The sequence below is a fragment of the Hemibagrus wyckioides genome, linkage group LG21 (assembly GCF_019097595.1).
Source record: "Hemibagrus wyckioides isolate EC202008001 linkage group LG21, SWU_Hwy_1.0, whole genome shotgun sequence".
NCBI lineage: Eukaryota > Metazoa > Chordata > Actinopteri > Siluriformes > Bagridae > Hemibagrus > Hemibagrus wyckioides.
The window spans coordinates 11,194,862-11,215,521 of NC_080730.1; the positions used below are offsets into that span (position 1 = coordinate 11,194,862).

The 20,660-nt window shown below is 37.8% G+C and overlaps 1 protein-coding gene across 2 annotated transcripts in view; it reads right to left on the reverse strand.

Annotated features, from left to right (window-relative positions):
* Positions 1–16,357, reverse strand: part of fbln2 (fibulin 2) — a 56,282-nt gene extending 39,925 nt beyond the window's left edge. For both annotated transcript variants that reach the window (XM_058373680.1, XM_058373679.1), the window contains exons 1-2: positions 16,222–16,357; positions 12,846–14,760 (exon numbers count right to left, since the gene is read on the reverse strand). In XM_058373680.1, coding sequence (XP_058229663.1) covers positions 12,846–14,631 — 1,786 coding nt within the window. In that variant the 5' untranslated portion in view covers positions 14,632–14,760; positions 16,222–16,357. The remainder of the gene's footprint in view (positions 1–12,845; positions 14,761–16,221) is intronic.
* Positions 16,358–20,660: the final 4,303 nt, after the last annotated feature.

The window sequence follows — 20,660 nt, forward strand, 5'->3', positions numbered from 1 at the left end:
TCTCCAAAACTGCAGCTCTTGTGGGGTGTTCCCGGTCTGCAGTGGTCAGTATCTATCAAAAGTGGTCCAAGGAAGGAACAGTGGTGAACCGGCGACAAGGTCATGGACGGCCAAGGCTCATTGATGCACGTGGGGAGTGAAGGCTGGCCCATGTGATCTGATCCAACAGACGAGCTACTGTTGCTCAAACTGCTGAAGAAGTTAATGCTGACTAGAAAGGTGTTGGAATACACAGTGCATGATGGGTCAGGGCTGTTTTGGCAGCAAAAGGGGGACCAACACAATATTGTGTGTAAGAATGAAATGATGACATATTAGAACAAGCATGTTAATATAGCTGTGATTTGAACTACAGACAACGCAAGTGTCAGAAGCTATTATAGAAAATTAATCAACACCTTCTGACCAGTCAGAATAGAGAATTCAACACTTTTATAAATTATTCAGAGCTAGATGGAAACTAAGCTCCAAATACATGCATTTGTGCTTTAACAGATAGGAGACAGAATTCTGTAGAAAACAGAATTTATGGCTATGCATTAAGATTTGATCAAACTTTGTTGAATTACATGAAGACCTCCCAAGACCTTTCATGTTGTGTTTAATGAGTGTAATGGATGTAGATTTGAATTATTGTTAGATTGTGGTGGATTTTCAACATTCATTGGCAGAATTTAACTGCCCTTAGACTTTAATCATTAATCAGTTTGATCTTCTGTTCTGTGCAGTGTAAAGAAATGTCAAAATTCATGTCTGTGATAATTACACATAATAGTACAGATGTAGAAGATAAACATTAGGGTGAAAAATTCTGGCGCATTTCTTTAGCTCATGAGCACAAGCACTGCAAACTTTCTGAAAAAGCAGCTGTATTATGACATATTCATGATCACTCTAGTGTGGAGTAGTAATATTTTAATTTCAGTTCATCTGTATTATATCTGTGTAGCACTTAAGATATATTGTCATATTGCAGGCTCACAGAAATCTGGATTTCGATCTGAATACTTAATAATGAAGCCGTGCTTGAGTGTGGGATAGAAAGCCTCCCATCTTGTATTAACATGTGCCTTGAGTGATCGACCCACAAGTGGTCAGTGGTGATGGATTGCCATTCACACCTGGCCTTTTCATGCGTCTCAACTAGTTCTTCAGTGACCACGTGTGATTGCATTTTGTGACCAGAGGTTGCCAAATCTCATAAAAACAGCTACAAGACTGTTGTTGTTTTCCTTGAGCTGCTCATCCGATCCGCATTTTTGATTTAGCACAGGTTTTACCCTGGATGCCCTTCCTGATGTAACCCTCCTACTTTTTTATATAGGCTTGAGACCAGCACTGAGAGTTTAACCCCACAGTGGCTGGGTTGGTTACCTGCCAAGATAGAATGGCGCGATGGTGAGAGCACGAGATAAAATCAGCTTTATGACTACTAGCCCAATAATCAAACAGAATGTAGGACAACACTGTCAGCTGCAACAGAAAGAACATATTTTATATGGGTTTTCCCTTTTGCACACTGCTATTTCCTTATGTCATCAAAGGGAGGGATTTGAAAGGCTTTGTCATCCTTGGACTACAATGTTGTGATTCACCACAGACTGCATGCAGGTATGCTTCTGCAGCCTGACATCCCTACTCACAAAACAAACTGTCTAGAACAGTCCAAAATACACACAGCCTGTTCCAGTGGGTGAAGGAAACAAGACTTATTTCATCAGTGCAAACTGTTGGAATGCCTCTCTTTGGATTCTTCAAGCCAATGTCCCCTAAGCTCTGCACTGAATGAGTGATTCTTCAACCAACAGATGTTCAGATATTTGTGTCTCCTGTGGATTCTCTTGAGCCTTTCACACATTTAGGAGTTTTGCTGTGACATAACACATACAGAATGCTGTTAAACAGTTATGTGGATGAATGAACATTTCCATTTCTCATAACTTGGTTCATGATACTATGAACTGATCTGTAAAGCAGATGAACAAAGTAAAATAGAATGCTTTAAAAACCTGATTTACAAATTATACAGATTTGGTCTTGTCCAACCAAGTTGACTTAAGAGCTACATGAGGTAAAGAAACAGACTAAAAAGGCTATTAATATGTAAATAAAGAGTATGTAGAGCATTATATATATAGAACATAGAGTTGCATTTATTGGATGTATTACTAATTTCTAAGTAGTAAAATTATAATAAAAATACAAATGACTAGAAATTAAGATGCTCATTTTATTTTATTTATTTATTTTATTTTTTTCAAAAGCAAACAGCAGCATGTTGACCTCAAACTAATTAATTGCCTGACCTTTCCCTCTGAAAAACTCTGCATTTAACTTGTCTTAAAGTTTTTTGCTGGGTATTGCCTCCGAATGAAGACACAAGAGGCTCATTAGTACATAATGCATTCTTCTTTCAGCAACAGACGGTTAAAAGCCAAACATGATTTGCTGTTAGCTCTTTGATATAGACTGTCCCAAATGTATGATTTCACAACATTCTAGAAATGATGTGAAAATGGCCTCTGGATGATTTCTCATCAGGCTGTAGTCAGAAATATTTTATAGTTACCTTTAAAAATAAACTGGGTAGTACAGGACATTAATGTACTGATCAGTAACAGCATGCAATCACATAAAACATTTCGCAAGGCTCATGCAATTCCATGATGTGAATGTTCAGAAATGAAAGGAAAAAAACAGTGTTGTGAATATGACTTGCTCTCCCAAAGATCACTGTTATTTTGTCTTTGGCAATATTCAATAGAACAAACTATTACATTGCTTTAGCCCTTATATGTGTTAACTGTTTAGTGTAGTGCATCCCATCTGGATCACCAGAGTCCGATCAAACAATCTTTTGACAGTTTGACAAAACTGTCCATAGTTCAGTGACTAGTATTTTAAACATGAACCAATAAAGCTACTGTAGCTGATCTTGTGTTGTGGCATTTATGTAAATTATGTAGCTGAAGGCAGCTCATTAGAATTTCATAGATTTACCCTCTCTTGTCTAATTAGTGAACTGGCTTGTTAAAAATGGCAATGACAAAAACAGAATGCTTCACTAAACAAATGCCTCATCTGCTCAGACTAGTCAAAGGTACTAACCTGAAGCACCAGTGCATTACAAAACAACTAAAACATAACAACAGTTAAGCATTAAGAGGTATGTGTTGTCACCCTTCTGCTACAGTATGTCATTTGCTTATCTGGACGACTTGCTAGACGAAATGTTAGAAGAAACGCAGAAGTGATTTGTTGGCAAATATTGGACCCTATTTCACAGGGCAGTCTGATATGCAACCATAAATAATAGCAGTTTAAGCTGAAATTCAATTTCCAAAAATATTTCTCAAGAGCACTATAAATGTAGGTGTAAATTCAACACTGGATGCTTTTCTGTGTGGTGTGATTAACGTAGGTATGACGAGGCGTAATAAATAAAGCACAAAAAGTTTACCTGTAAACTCTTATTAAGGTTTCAAAGCACCAGAGCACTGTAACAGCAGAACAAGCTTCCCAAAAATGATGAAGAATCTGTGCTCTGGTGTTGATGGCAAATGTCTTCTCAGGAGACTCCGGTGTGTGTCAGAGATGGCAGCATCCCAGTCTCAGCTTTAATGCTGACAAATGGACAAGTACAAGCGAAGACGAGCCAATTACCGCAAACTAACTTTTTGCAGACTCACTAGAAGGCACTAGAAGGGTTTAACAGTTCTTTTGTGTCTTTAGCAACAGAGTCAATATGCATTTTTTGCGTGCAGCTTTTATACGCCATATGGTTGAGCCATTCATTTAATAAACAATGCCTCTCACCTCAGCACTTCGAATGAAAGCCTGAAGCTTTTTAATTTCAAATAAGTGGGCCAAATTGTCCTCCTCTCAAGAATGAAAATCAATTTTTAGAACTAAGCCGACTTACATCCCAATTACCGCTATGGAGCTGCTTCTATACAAAGCCATCTGAGCAAATGAAAAGTGGGAAAGCACTTTTCCTCAGCACAGCTGGAAAATATTTGAAGCAAATGCACGGCAATGGAATAATGAAGATAAGGGATTAACTTGTGCTTCAGAGGAATGATAATGCTCCATATAGGAAAGCAGAGCACAATGGTATACATGAGTATCTCATAGACAACAGGTCATGTCTCAGGTGATGCTATCTTGTACTTGATTATTTTCTGTGGCTTTAACCCACACCCCATGAAATGAGCTGTCGATCATACCGCTTTCATCCATTTTTAATATTTTTTTCTTATCGCTGTTGGCTTCTTACTATGCTCATGTAAAGTGGAAAGCAAAGAACCAAATAAGTGGATTGTTGTATCCAAATCTATATTCATGATACTAGGCTTTTCAATTTCACATCTGAATGAAAACCTTCAACAGTGTCCAGGCAAGTAATGAATTCCCAACAGTCTTAATTAAGACAGATAAAGAATGTATCAGTGCTAATTAAGACCAATAAAGTAGACTGTTCCCCAGACAATGAGCTCCCTAGCTTTGTTGTTTCAACACAGCTTTCTTTGTTTAGCAAGGCTCATCACACTGACCCACACTGCCATCAAGCCAGTAATGTGTGCTATTCTATCACTTAGTGACACATGTCACAGCCCCTGAGTAAAAGGCCAATCTAACAGCAGGACAGAGGAAATAAATGTCTAGAGTTAGACTGCATCAAATGAAAAAATGGCTACTGTTTTGTAAATTAGACATCTTCTAATTACACACACACACACACACACATTACCTGGTGATGTAATCTCATTACAGTAGCACCAGTCAATATGTTTCTATTATCACTGTAGTATCCTGCTGCATAGTGATATACATTAACATGTAAAATTTCAGGAATGCAAGTATTCTATAAAGTGATAATTTCAATTATGAATGTAGATAGAACATATATTGATAAAGATAAATAAAAATATCCAATATGCAACATACAGCAATCTTTTAATGATGTATGACAAGACATAATTGTCACATCACACAGATGGAGTTCAATTTTCCTGATTCAGTTTACTCAAAAATGTGATAAATGTCTGAAGTGACCAAAATCCTCTTGAGTCTCAAATATAGCACTATTTTAACAGGCAATATGGGGTTCTTTTTTAAAATCCATCTGTATAAGTCATGCACATCAACCTTTTATTTTGCAGACATGCCCTGTTTATATCATCCTCATAATCAACTGTTTTGCCACTGTACACTTCTTGAAAAATGATCTGAAATGTTTAATAAATCATCTCTTGTTTCAGGTTTTAGAAATGAAGATTTTCGTATCATTCAAATGTCACAACTTCAGACTCTTTGGCTGGACTTTTTGGAAGATCACCAAGGCAAATCCTTTGGGCTGAACAACAAAGCAGTCAAAAGCTCTGGAAAGATGGGAGACGTAAAAAAAACACACAAAAAAAACAATAAACCACAATCTCCTGTCGAGGAGCTTCATGTCAACTTACTGTTGATGTAAAAACATCTGCCATAAATCAGCTGACTGGGATTCCTCAACTCAGCAACTGCATGTCCAGCATGGGTTACAATAAATCAAGATCTTCTAGTGTATATGCCTCATACTCTGTAAACGGAGGCTGAGGTGAACTACTTGAAGAAATATTTTAAACTTGACATACGGTATATCAACTGAAAATCATTTCCTTGCTCTGCTTCTTTCTCTTTCTTCCTGTCTTTCTCAGTTCCTTGATGGACTGTAGTAGACATATCTTCCTCGCCATTGTTTCGCATGTTTGTCAAAGATCTTTATCTTAATTAGTCTCAAAAATAGCAATGTGGTGTCTGCAATCACCCGCCTGTAGGGGAAAAAGTGCACTCTATTGGCAGTTACAGCTCTTGATGAATGACTTCCAATTATACTTTTCCAAACCAGGCCCAACACCCAGTAAAGCAGGAGCTCTAGACAGTAGGGATAGTTATCAGTGCTGTCCTGGTTTCCTAGGGCCTCGGTCAAAAAGCAGCCTGAGTTTGGTGATGTAAAAGAAAGCGGGAGAAACTGTAAACACGCAACATGGCAACCGTAGTTCTTAATGGAGATTGAACAAAAAGAAGGAAAGTCTCAAACATGCTTATGTAGCCGACTGGACAAAAAGATAAACTGAGAGGCTCCAATGACCTCAGGGACAGTGGAAAAATGTGTAATTTAAGACGGTTTGGAGAATTATGTGAACTGAATACATTTTAATTGAAATTGCACTAGTCCTGACTAACACAATGGTGTATTCTCAAATTTGACTGGTTAGAAGGTGTTCATATGATAAATAACAGCAACTGAAATTCAAATCACGGGTTTATATTAATGTTTTAAATTCTAATAACAAAAATGTATTCATTTCTAGAGACTATGGCAAATAGCCTAGGACTAAAAAAAAAAAAAAGGATTTAAAATGTGTAGAAAGAACAGAAGCTTTCTGTAAGGAGTCTCGGATGTCAGTATTTGTTACAGTCATTAAATTTACAGCAATAAAAAAAAAGCCTTTAACACAGAGGCCTTTTCAGCTTCTCTGTAACCAGACAAGTTGTATTTTTGTCTATTACCAGCAACAGAGAGAAAAACCAGACCACTGTTGAGGGAATGAAGAACAAACTAACTTGTTTCACATTTATTCCACATCATTAAACCTAACTTTAAAAGTCAAAATATTATGTGTTGTTCATTAATATAATAACACTTGTAATTTGAGGCAAACAGCTGAGGTACAAGCTGAGTAAAACACTTAGGGATATGCTGTTATAGGACTTCAATTCTAAGCTGACAACAGGTAACACACCACCCTGTTGTGGATTATTTTCCTAGCACACAGCACACCCTGCCATGTTTATTCCTTATAAACACTATCCATTTCAGAAGGTAAAAACTTGTGGTCATCACATGTGACCTGTGGCATTCATCTGAGCTGATTAGAAAGCGTCTAACTTGAGCCTCAAAGCCTCAAAGAACAGATGGTTTTGGTTACAGTGTCAACAGAAACCTAGACATTTAAATGTAATGCAGATGTAACTTAACTTAGCACAAATTTAGAACCTTTCACAGTTAATTGCAGACCTGGTAACAGATTCAATTAGCACCAGGGGAGGAAAACTTTACTATTTGTTCATTGCTCAAGCATTACGAAAATTGAATAATCTTAATTATAGGTTAATTTCTTTTTATTCAAAATTTCATTAGACAATTTACAAAAACTTTATTAAGATTTACAGATTCATACTGATTTGTTTATTCGGACTGTTACAGATTTCTTCCCTTTTGCTCCCATTTAAGAAGTTTAGTGAATTAGCTTGTTACATTTTGTAATTTAGCTAAGTAAGTAAGTACGTTGTTGCATAAGCTATTTCCTGTTGCCAATGTGCTTTATTATTCATTCTAACAGGGTCTAAACATTAACTAACCAGAAAACCTAATTCCAGGTTTGTCTAGGTTTAAATTACGTTTTTCTCATCACTGTTGAAACAGTGTAGCTATTCATGCATGATCAAGCATGATGAATTTGTGGTTAGCTATTTTCCACAGTTTTACTTGATTACTTGAATACTGCAGTATGGAATACGTGAGTTTAAACATTGACACTTTTTGACTTTCACTCAAGTAGATGTTTGGCGCTAAACATGAGTACGATTTTGACACAGTATCCGCATTTTTAGTTAAGTGTAGTGTCTCTTTACTTTTTCCACCCCTGATTATACAAGTCACTCTGCAGCCCCAGTCACATAATAAGTCACCCAGCCATCATTGTTATTATTAGTAACTTGTGCGAATTCTGAGAACCATAGATTATTGTTTAAATTTATCATTGTATGAAAATAACAATGTTATTAACTCTGTGTGTGTGTGTGTGTGTTGGGGGGGGGGCAAAGAAGAAATGGTAATGGAAAAATACCATGGATGAGTGAGCATGAAGGAAGGAAGAAAGAAAGAAAGAAAGAAAGAAAGAAAGAAAGAAAGAAAGAAAGAAAGAAAGAAAGAAAGAAAATTGAGATGAATTGAGGTTTGTCTTGACAATTTCAATACTCAATTTAGAACAAAATGGTTTTGGATATATAAGAGACAAGATCAATAAATATTCATTATATATATAATGCGGAAGACACTTACTCACTTCACCTGGAACCTTTCAGCTAGTTACATGATCTACATAAACAGTAACCTAATGCAGACTCAAAGTCAATACTGTCTCCTTTTCCACCGTCAAATAAATCAAGAAAATTATTCTGCCATTCTTCCATATTTTAACAGATAGAAAGAATCAGAAGACACACAGTGAATACTGAAAAAATACAGATGCTGGTTGACTAGTCCTCAAAGGCAGTAAAAGACTAAGGCATGCTGACTTGAAACCAAATACAATAATAGGAGCGGTATTCCCCTTGGCCTTGCCTCAAGTGTTGTGAGAGAACTGACGCTTCATGAGCATGTTACATCATTGTCCAGTCTATAAACACAGGTAGGAAACCCTGAGGCAGGAAGGGAGTGAGATATGTGTTTACCGTTAGTGTTCATAATCAGAATAGGTTTTCATAATCAAGTTTTCAGGGGCCTGTGGGTAAGGAAGGATTGCTATAGCTCAGGTGGGGCATCCTGGCTCAGGGAGGACACAGTCACTCCCTATCCACTCATGCATCATATGAAACAATGTTTATACAGGTGACAGCTCGGAAAATCCACCACCCTGCCCTGCTTTCTTTTGGCAGAAAATCAGTTAGAACACCTCATATCAACCCAAATGAACAGCTATAGGGGAAGTTTTTAAATCATGAAACTGAATGAAATACAAGAGATAATTAGAGGGGAAAAGTCGAGTAGCTACTATGAATTATAGTGATGCGAATAACATACAAAGTTAAGAAACAATGTCTGGAATTAAGAAAGTTAAATCTGGACCTGTCTTCTTATTCTTGAGGTTTAAGGGGTTCAATTGCTACAGCACTTCATCTCCTCTTCACGAACATCTCATCACTGTACTTGTTTTATTATCGTAGTATTTGAAGTCCCTTGGTAAAGGATGAGTTCGCTTTTGGGTCTGGTTCCTCTATATGTCTCTTTTTCATGTTGTCTCAGGGAGTATTTCTTTTAACTGTCGCCTCTGGCTTACTCATGAAGAATCTAAACCTATATCTGGGTTTCTGTACAGCTGCTTGGTAAGAAAGTCTACTGTTGAAAGCACTTTACAACTACAATAGAACAGAGTATGTATGATGTGTTTCTTATTCTGACATAATTCAATGTAGCATTACAGAACCCAGACTGCATCAGGGGAGATATCTAGCCTTGGCTAGACTGCTCTTCCCGCCCTTTCAACAGAGAGGAAAAGTCAGTCTCGGTCTGTCCAATATCAACAATTAATGGAGGAAATCCAACACTACTCAATCCTTGACCTCAATGAGGCAAACAACAAGGTGAGACCAGGATAAACTGTGACATTACTGAACTATTTATAACAAGCACGGAACCAATACACGTAGACTTACATGTATTGAGTTAGCTGCATATGTTTCTCATAGTGTGTGTGTTTTTTTGTTCTGAGGGACAGTGCTATTGCGTGCCATGCTGATGGATATAACGGATGGAGCCTGCACAGGTTTTTTATCGCTTTCATAGCTCTGAGGGGAGTTATTTTACTATTTATACAAATACTCAAGTGCATCCTAAATACAGTATGATGTCACAAGTAGACAAAATTTACTGAATAAGAGTTGGGTAGAGGGGAAAAGCTTGTGCAAATGGACAAGCCATGTGCCACTGTAAAAGCACCATGTAAGAGAAATCCATGCTAAAAGTAAGAAAATAAATAAACTTTCCTTAACTGATCCTGGCATCTTTATGGCTCTCTAATCAGCCTTTCAATGGCACACAGCATCTGACTGCGGAAACATCAAATTGACACACAAAGTGACCACAGACCACAAAAGGCACTATGATGACAGATAATAGGGAAAAGTACTGATTTGGTGCATTTATATGTAACAAAAAGAAAACATTGCAAAAATATCATTCCCAGCACACCAAATTTTAGGCAAAGTTTGTGTCAAAATATAAGTTTGGCAGTAAGTACTGGCTGAATTTAAATGCCTGTCAGCATTGAATAAGTGCAAACAGACACTGATCAGTCATAACATTAAAACCACAGACAGGTGAAGTGAATAACATTAAATAACAGTCAAGCCGGCAGACGCAGGTGGTTTTAACGTTATGGCTGATCGCTGTTTGCGTGGCAGCATAGGAAAATCTTTCACAAAATCAGCTTACTTCTTTTTGCCTTTTTGCAGATGTCTCAACCAGTAGTAGACTAAAGCATTTAATGTATAGTTATCCCCAAAAGTGAAAAGACTATGTCAATTTTATTTGTATAGCACTTTAACAACAGACATTGCAGCATCAACTTCACCTCTTTGTCTGCCAGGATTGAAAGACTTAATTCTCACTGTGCAGGAGGATCAGACATTTTGACAGCCGGTATCTGATTGCAAACTCAACTGATTATGTTCATTTCTCTATGACACAACTTCAGAAAAGCCTAACATTCACTGGGTGAGAAAATCAAACTAAGACTTTAGGCATCTTTAGGCAAACTGACTGCTTTTATCGTTGAGACTCCTTACCCAACATTAGTATTGAATGAAAGAAAGAAAGAAAGCCTAGGCTAAGATTATAAAGAGACTGAAATCTTTCCATGTATTTTTGAAATTGTGAAATAATTGTGAAGTATTAAGGTTGCAAAGAATATTATGGGCAGTTGGCCAAAACATTTTTTTTTTTTTTTCAGAAAAATTCAACCGCGTCATTCTGCTTGCCGAACCACCAGGTTTTCGCCGGCTGCCACACATACAATATTTTCTATTGATTCAGCATATGATATTCATTTGAAATAGATTTTTCAGCCTCAAGCTCTTCTTACAATGACATGGACTGTATCTTTTTCATCACACTTAAACTCAAACATCTGCACTGTTTTATTTTTCTAGATGACAAGCCTCTGAATGGATTATCTTTAGCTCGGCACTTCATAAAGCATGAAACAGCACAGGTTATAATATGAAACCAAGCACTTTAGAAAAACCCTTCAAACTCAAGACATGTTTCCCATCAGTGCATACATGATGATGAACAACAAGGTCAAGCTATGGAAAATATGTTATCAGTATGAAAAATAGCTCTCCCTTCTCCTTGCAATCTGACATAGGAGGAAAAACTACCTGTTAAAAGCCCCAAGTGTTCCTATTCCGAGAGAGTGGCTTATGTTGAGCTGTGTCCAACTAGCACTCAACAAGATAACCAATTCCTCTGCTTATCTAGCAGGACATAAGCAACATGCACCAGGAAGACACCACTCAACAAAGACCTGGGGTCATCTTCCCTAAAATAATATTTTTTTAAACCATTAATCAAATGTTAATGCACAAGGAGTGCAAAGATGATCTTTAACAAGTGTATATCAGACAAGTTCCACATACAGGGAGGAAGGGATAATATTTGTTTCATTGCTCTGTTGAGGTCTTCACACAATTAGCTGACCTTTTCATCCCAAACAAGACGAATGGCTGCACAGCTTAAATGCTTAAATAATGAAAGGGTAGTATCAGAGTGAATGAAATGCCAAATCCAAATTAAAACCAGAAGACTGATTGAATCGTTAGACTAACCAATTTTTGAAAGTTACGCCTATAGTACATTTTGTGACGAAAGTAAAGGTGAAAATGGCGTGGCACTTCATAATGAAACTTGATCTGGGCCACAATTCCATGACATTTCCATTCTGGCCATAATTTGCCTGGTATGAAAACCAAATACACTTTGTCCCAAACACACTCAAGGCTAGCTGCAGTTTATGTTGGCAAAAACTATATAGACTTTATTTAATATAGACCTAATTTTAACAAATTTACAGTAATAACATCCAAATGAATTCCATGGACTGAACCCATAAATACCAACCAGTTCAAAGCTGCATTTTTGGCCAATTGCATGCTTATAACCTCAGCATACTTTATTAGTAGAAGCTTGAAGCTCACAAAATAATGGATTAAATCATTGAGCTAAGTGGGTAAATACACTCATTGTTAGCTGGTTATTCAACATTAGATGGCAGGGCTAAACTGTAAGGATCAGTGATGACTTAATAAGAATGAAGTGGGGCAAGCTTTCACATACTCACATGTACAGGCAGATAACCAGCTGCATACTTGATAGTTTCAATACCATAATGATCTACTGGGTTTATGCTATGTTTCCCCTAAATACCAAACAACTGAAAAGTTGTAATTACACAAAGCCATAATTTATGCACAGGTGCACAGTTGTTTAGGCTAAGCAGATGTAATAAGTACTGCCCAGCCAATGGCAATCAGCAATCAGAAACTTCTCGATGTAGAACATTTTTCATTATAAACAGTGATTAAATGAAATTAAGGGCTAGTCCACACCAACGGAGGAAATTGTGAAGAGCTATTTTTATGTTTTGTGCCACAAAACAGTAGCATTTCCCAAATGTTTTCCATCCACAATGCAATGTACAAATTATAGAAAAAGGCAAGATGGGGACATATACTGGGTGCCTGACCTTTACATCATTGTTTCCATTTTCATTGTTTTTGACAACATAAAAATAAAACATGCTTTCTTACATGCCCTAGCATCATTTGTGTGCTATACAATGCAGAATATTCAGTAAACAGCAACACAGTAAATTCCACCATCGTGGAATTGCGGAGATCACATAACAATCATCCATTATTTATCCACTCTGGAGAGCAGATTTCTGAAGGTGTGTTTTTGGTTTGAAAAAGAATGAACCCATGTTAGTGAGGTCTGGGCCTGATGTGTGCGTACTCACCTTCATTGGCTGTTGTATTGGAACTGAATGTGTTGTCTTTCTCTTCCTTTTCCTCAAGCTCATATTTTTCCTCCTCCTCTGCAACTTCAAACAGACTATGTGAATGTTTATTTAGGGGCTGTCCATCCTCTGTGTTCACTCTCAAGTGTGACTGGCTGGTTGGGCTGAAGATCACAGGAGGATTCGTATACACTTCTGGTTTGGTTTCATGCTCTTCTGATGGTCTGTCAGTTGCCGCTGAAGATTCATATTCATTGCCTGAGATGCTTGCCGTTATAGATTGTAAACTGTCTTTTTCCTGTTTGTCAAACATTTCATCCATATCATGATTTTTCACACTCTCTGTGACATTATTTATTGAGACGTCTTGCTTTTCCATGTTCAACTCTTCTTTTTGTGTGCTGTAAAATTCCCCAGTTTCTGGTGTGCTATGGTAAACTTGATCTGGTAAAAAACTGCCCCAGGTAGTCTGCCATGTTGTTGTCATCTGTGTCTCCTCTGTAGTTTGAGGCATAGTTGGAACTACAGTCACTGGAGAATCAGTGATTATTTCACTGTGTGTGTTGTCTTCATATGAATCAAATTGTAAAATCTCAGTGGTTTCTTTAAAGATCTCTGACATCTTTCTCAGGCCGTCTCTGTCTCTTTCCTCAAGAACCTCTGTGTAGCTGTTATCTTTATAGGGGCCATAACTCTCATTTACAGTGGTGTCTCTGTAAACAGAGAATTGTTCTTCATGTGTGGTATCTGTATAGATGGGGAGTGTCTCTTTGTTGGCACTAACTTTAGGAATGTTAATTTGTGCTTCTCTAATATTGTCTTCAGAAACTTCTAAAGTGTCTTTCGTAGAGTTCACTATACGACGATGATATTTTGCACCATCTGTCCCCTCTTCACGTAATGGTCTGTCTGTTGTTGCTTCATGAACACCAAATCTCTCTTTAAGCTCCTGCTTGGTTCCTTTGGCCTGGTAAGAAGGATTGTTTTCCAGATCAGAGACTGAGATAATGTAGGATTCCGCTGGAGAGACTGGGTCATGCCGAGATTGCTTTGAGGAATCTGTTGTAGGGTAGTCATAGTCCTCCTCCTCCTCTTCTTCTTCATCCATGTTGCTTGGGTTTGGTTTGAATGGAGGCAGGCTTTCACGATATGACTGTGGAAAAGGTTTGGAGAAGGGACTCCTTGAGCCTTGATGGTTGAAAAGATTTTGGATTTTATTTTGATGTCTCCATGGTGTGTTTTCCTCTGTGGTAGCTGCAAGCATGGGTTTATGAACTTGCCTCGAATCACAATCTGGGATCGGGGAACACATTAAGTTCCCGCCATTATTAGGGCAGTGGCAGACTTGGCACACTTCGTCCATGTGGAATGAATGGCCAGCCTCATACTTCTGCCCCTCATACACACAGCCTATCCGTTCACACTGAATACACCCATCCGCTGGCTCCGACACTTCAATGCAGTTAGCGGGAAGCTCAGGACATGGAATAAAATGGCAACTGATCCGTCCTCCACCCTGTGGGCAAGAGCACTCTGTACTTCCAAAATCCACAAAGTAAGATTCTCCTTCAGGCACTCGACCAGATCTGAAGCCAGCATGAACACAGTCATAGTACTGGTAGCCTTCACATTTGCAGCCAGTTTGTAGACAAGTAGCACAACAGGCACCATTTTCCAAAACCTCATCAATGCAGTTGTTAAGAAGTGGGCACTCCACTCCAGTACAGTCTTTCTGACAGAGACATTCACTCACACAGAGTAAAAGCAGCAACAACAACAGCCTCATTATGGCAAAGTGGGCTGCCAGTTATTCAAATATGAATTTATATTAGTTTCAGTACAGAAGACAAAGCTGGGTACTGGTTTCTCAACAAGCTTGTTTCTCGTCTCATAAACTGACAGCAATCAGTGGAACCTAGAAAAAGTGTGAGAGATGTAAAGAGATGCATGTTAGGGAGTGTGCTCGAGATTTACTTTGGAACCTTTTCAATTAGCATGAAGTCACTGACTTCATAATCGGCTCAGTCTCGAATCTAGTTCAAATCGACATTGGTGGACATGAGTAGTTGTTCAAGCAAATGGCCCTACAGTGACTGAGCTTCATGGATAACATTAAGTTAATGGCTATTTCATACCAATTATCTACAAATCATAGTTTTGTAGCATTATTAATATACTTTCTATGTGAGGTTAGTTTGGCAAACACAAATGCAATTGTCTGTAAAACACACTGTACGAAAGTCATGATAGGAAATTTCTGGGTCTTCAATTGCACTAGCATCAGCAACCTTCACTGTATTTCACATATAGCTGCAGGTTCTTCAGAGAAAACTGTTATAGAGCCTTACAGAAAGCTACAACTGTTAAATGTTCAAATAAAGTATGAATAACCCTTATATGCATGGACAACATATAGGTCACTTGAGTGACATGGGAAATTTGCTGATGAGGTGTTATATGGGTTTAACCTAATTAAAAACAATTTTACCAAATTGATCAACGATGCCAATCTTTCTAGAATAATGTCAGGTATGGCAAATGAAGCTATGGGCCACCAGTAAAAATGCAAAGAAATCTTTTCCCAGTGTTTGGTTAAGCTGCTTTTGTATGGAGCAGCTCTGCCCTGAAACTCATCTGGGGAACAGATTCTATTTTTTCTGGAGACTTTTCAAGCCCTAAGGATCCGAACTTTCAGATTTCTGTCCAGATGAAGAAAAACAGTTTAAGAATTTTTCTTAGTTCCAAAGCAATACATTAGAACTAAGAGTCTGTTCTACCAAACAGTTTATCCAAAGACATTAGGCATGAAAGGGCAAACTTTCTGCTACAGTATGATGTATGTCTTAACACACTAACTTCTGCTTATTTGGGTGAAGCATAATACAGTATGAATTTGTCAAGATATACACCAGCTACATTTTTGCAACAAAATGATGTGTGTGCAACTTGAATAGTAGTGACAAAAGTAATGAAAATTGCTAAAGTCTTGCCTAGCTTACACAGACAGATGTTTTCTTAAGATAATGACTATTACTTTCTAACCAGGTCAATGCTGCACTAAAGCAATGTATAACACAGTGCCTTGTCTCTCACTGTGACTGTGAGTATGGGGAGCTGTGTGATGGCTGTGTGTGAAAGAATGGATATTTATTGTGTGTGTTTTAATATATATTATTTTTTCCTTGCATAATTTATGGTGGCACATTTCTGCAGCACGCTCCTGAATCCTCACAAACTCATTCATAACGCTTAGTAATAAAAATGAGGAACACCAGGTGGGAGAAAGTGACACTAATATATTCATATATCCTTTATCCAAATATGTCCGTAAGGCAGGCAAACAGGAGGGAAGCAACAGACAAAAGTTTTTACTTACCTAAAAAGTGTGTGGAGTGTGAGCTCGCGCGCTGCCAGTCCCGTGGCAGAGTTCGTGTGTGTGTGCGCGCGCGCGCGCGCTTCTGTATGTGTGTGTGTCCGTGGAGAGCTCCGTCTTACACACAGCTGCGCACCACGACCCCTCTAACTAACTCAAAGGGGAGGGACACAAGTTAAAGACCATTGCCTACAACACCCTTTTAGCCAAGAAAGAGAATTCAAGTCATGCTTTTCTAAACTGAAATACAGCAGGCAATATTTTATCATGTTAACATGTTAGCAGGAGATTTTTCTTTTTTTTCCTCCACACATTTTCAGTGACTGATAAATGTAAGAAACAGTATCTAAAATGCATGAAAATCTTGCAAGGAAAGTGTAATTTTCTCACAATTTGATCAAGTTGTTGGTTATTTACATAGCAAAGCTTTAAAAAGATAAAAAAGCATATCAGATCAGTTTGTAATCAGATACTGGCTGTCAAAATGCCGGTGATGCATTATTATATCAAAATCAAAACAAACAAAATAAATGCTTACACCCATGACAGGAGTGCCTTGCAAAAGTATTCAGTTTCCTGAAAAGTTATCAGATATGTCTGGATTACAAATTGCACATACAGATTGCTTTAGCAAGTGTTTTTTTTTTGCAAAATAAATTGCAGCATGCATAAGTATTCCTCCCCTTCAGTACTAGTGCTTGGTAAAACCAATAACATCCTGTTCTGGTAATTTCCTATATATATAAATTTTAAATAAAATATACTCTTTTATCCCTAATGAGCAAGCCTGCAGCAAACGTGGCAAGTGCCTGTGATGATATGAGGAAGAAACCTTCAGAGGAACCAGGCTCAGAAGGGAACCCATCCTCATTTGGGTGACACTGGTCAGTAAATAATGTAAATGTAACTAAATAATGTCTGCAAGCAATAACAGCAACCAAGAGTACATGAATCACTCCAGAGTTGCACATGAATCACTCCAGAGTTTGTAATGTCATGCTGAAATGTGGCATTTCTCCAGAGCTTTTTGTTCTCCAAAGGTTTTTTTCACTTGTAACATCTCCCTGTATTTGCTCCATCCATTCTCCTTTCTCTATTTAATTTTGACAAGAAGATGAAAATCATCCCCAGAGCATGATGCAGCCACCACCATATTTCACTGTAGGAAAGGTGTTAATTGACTGTTGTAGGTTTGTGCCACATGTAAGACTTGTCTCGAGACAAATAACTTGGTCTCTCACACACACACACACACACACACACACACACACAGACACACACACAAACACAGACACAAAAGCAACAGTTCCTTTCTAGTCCTCAATTATGCAGAGAGCTTTGATGCACATTTACTCCACTCTCAGCCACCGTTCTCTTTAAGTCCTTCAGAGTGACGGTTGGCCTTATAGTGGCTTCCCTCACCAGTCTCTGTCTCTGTGGGATGGCCTTGTCTAGGTAGTGCTTCAGTGATGTCATGCACCTTCCACTTTCTTATTATTAATCCAACAGTGCTTACTGGCAGGTGAAACTATTTAAATATAATTTTACATCAAATCCCTAAGTTATACATGTATACAAGTAACGCTAAGTTACCTTAGCGTTAACTCACTTAGGATGTTCATTAACCTTCATTTTCACTCCTTTCTGTCAGACTGACAGTCTCTTCAGTGAGGTGTTATTTTGTTCAGAAAATGGGATGCTTTTCACTAGTATACCAGAAAAGGCCAATTATAAATCACTTTCCTTTGGAGTTTTTGCAGTACATGCAATATAATATAATATAATATAATATAATATAATATAATATAATATAATATAATATAATATAATATAATATAATATAATATAATATAATATAATATAATATAATATAATATAATATAATATAATATAATATAATATAGATAGATAGATAGATAGATAGATAGATAGATAGATAGATAGATAGATAGATAGATAGATAGATACTTATTACTTCTGGTTGAAATGCTTGTAAATGTCAAAAGTGCACACATAAATTATGAGAGCTTTGCATTACATGAAATATTTAATTGATATAATTAATATATACAAATACACTCCAGACGTTCAAAAGTAGCATGGAAGGCCTGTGAACGTGCTAACACTGCCTCTAAAGCAATTCACCTTGTAAATAGATACCACAATAAACTAAACTTTGTTGTTTTCTTAGGATCTTTCACATTGTCTGCCTCTTGGGTGTGAGGGTCATAACCTTGTCTAAGCAAATGCCTTGTGCCCTTCAGAATTATTTACTGAGACCACTGTTAGCCTGCAGAGCTGTTCTCTACCAGCTGTGCCTCACATTTCCAGGAAACACACAAAGAATTTTCTGATGCTTTGATAATATTTAAAAAAAAAAAAAATTGGCAAAAAAGTTTTCCACATTTCCAGCATAGATGCTCTGACATGCTCTTCAGCTGTACGGTACTCTGCTCTGTAATAAGCAATTCAGTACTTCAGGTGAACACCTAGCTAATTATATAAATTCAAAAATCAGTGTAAATATTATGCCCTGGAATCATGCTACTGCTTGCATACAAAAAAAAAACCCAACAACACTACAGCACTTTCTGGATCACGATGGCCCAACATCAAACTATTGTGTTGTGTGCGTACATGCCTTTGGGTTGGGCTTTGGTAAGCGGTTTGGATGAAGGGTGTGGGATTAATGTGAGAAGACTTGCCAACATTGATTACAATGCCGGTCATTTAGAGAATTTGGGCTCCAGCCTCTTTAAAGTGGTGCTCAGAAGCTCATAGAAAAATGTTCTTCCTTGATTTATTCTAAACTCGCTACTCTGAAAGTTGAAACCTTGAGACCCGTCTTGCGTTACAGATATGAGTTGTGTTGAGTGTGTGTGTGTGTGTGTGTGCGTGTGTGTGCGTGCATAAATTCATTCAGAGAAGTGCACATTTACTGTTGCCATGAGCTATGTTCCAGACGTTTGGCATAGGGACAATTAAGAAACAATGTTTCTATAGAAAAGAAGTCCATAAGACGTGCCTTCTAGCACTCATATGTTCAAAGCACACAACAGCACAAATTGGTTTCATCAGACATCCTGGAGATTGTTTATCTAAATATGTGTAGTCTCATGCTAATACATAATTATCCTACTAGGACTTGTTGGCATGTCCAGACATTCGTCACTGTTTCAACTACATCCTTTTCCGATTTGTTTCTCTTAATCTTAAATGGATTTCATTTAAAGTTGCTTATCAGATGATCAAGAATTTGAATGGTGAAATTGTGTCTTGGACAAGTGGCCTAGATTCTGACACTTACGTCAAATGAGGCTTGTCTAAACAATGTGGTTTTACCAATCCAGAGCAGGCTGGCTGCCACAAAGACAAATGAACATTACTGTGATATTCATAATTCATGTTGCTTATGCTGTAATTCATGCTGTAATTCTGAACTTTGTTTCCAGTGGCCATGTATTTGGCAGATAAGCAGAAGAAGCACGCACTCCCCTAGATGTCCTACTTAGATTTGCACAACTCAAGCGCAAGCTACATTAATGTGGAATTCATGAGGCAACACTGACAAAGCTCTACAGCTGTTGACAAGAGATGTATTCCAGGCATGAGATAATACATTCGTTAGCAACTTTCAGTGGAAATTCGCTTTCATTAATAAACAGAACACTTGTGGGATGGTGTTAGATAACTATAGCACCCACATAGTAGTGAGATCAGCGCTGATGGGGTGAGCGTGCATGCTGGGGCGTCTCTTTGCATAACACTGTCAGGCATCCTCACAGACGAAAAGGTGAGATTTGTGGAATCCTAGTGTGATCTGGGGAAAGGTGAGTTATCCCACACAGAATGTCTTTTGAAAGAGAGGGTCATATGGGAATTTTGAGCTGTGCATGACTTTGGCTCTGTTTTCTGTCCTGAAAAAAAATAAATACTCGTATAATGTGAGGGCAAATATGAGTCACATAAGGATGAGGCTTATAGCACTCACATTACATCTTCCAATAGACACAATTCAACTTTTGTTCAGGCGCTAAGAAAATGTGCCATTTCAGGCAACACTATATCCTTACCATATGCTTGCGTTTCCTGCCTGTGCCCATTTCCCCATTTCTGGGTGAACGCCATTTATTCTGCATTTTAGTTTTACAAATAGAGCACTTTGCCATTTTGTTTGATTTAAATGCCACTGCTAAGCCTGGGCAATCCATTTCTAAAACTATTCTACAGACCCTAAAAAACATTAAAAGGAAACGTGAAAGTAATTGCACTTGACAGAGTAATGTTAGAGGCAATTTCACCATGAATTAGAATTGGTTACAAAGAAAAAGCTGTTTTTGATAATTGCCCTGAAAAGTGTGATAGTTCACCTGTAGTGAGGTCAACAGCTTGGAGATCGACAAACTTCATCAAGTGTGTTGGTGTGTTTCCAGGCATATGAT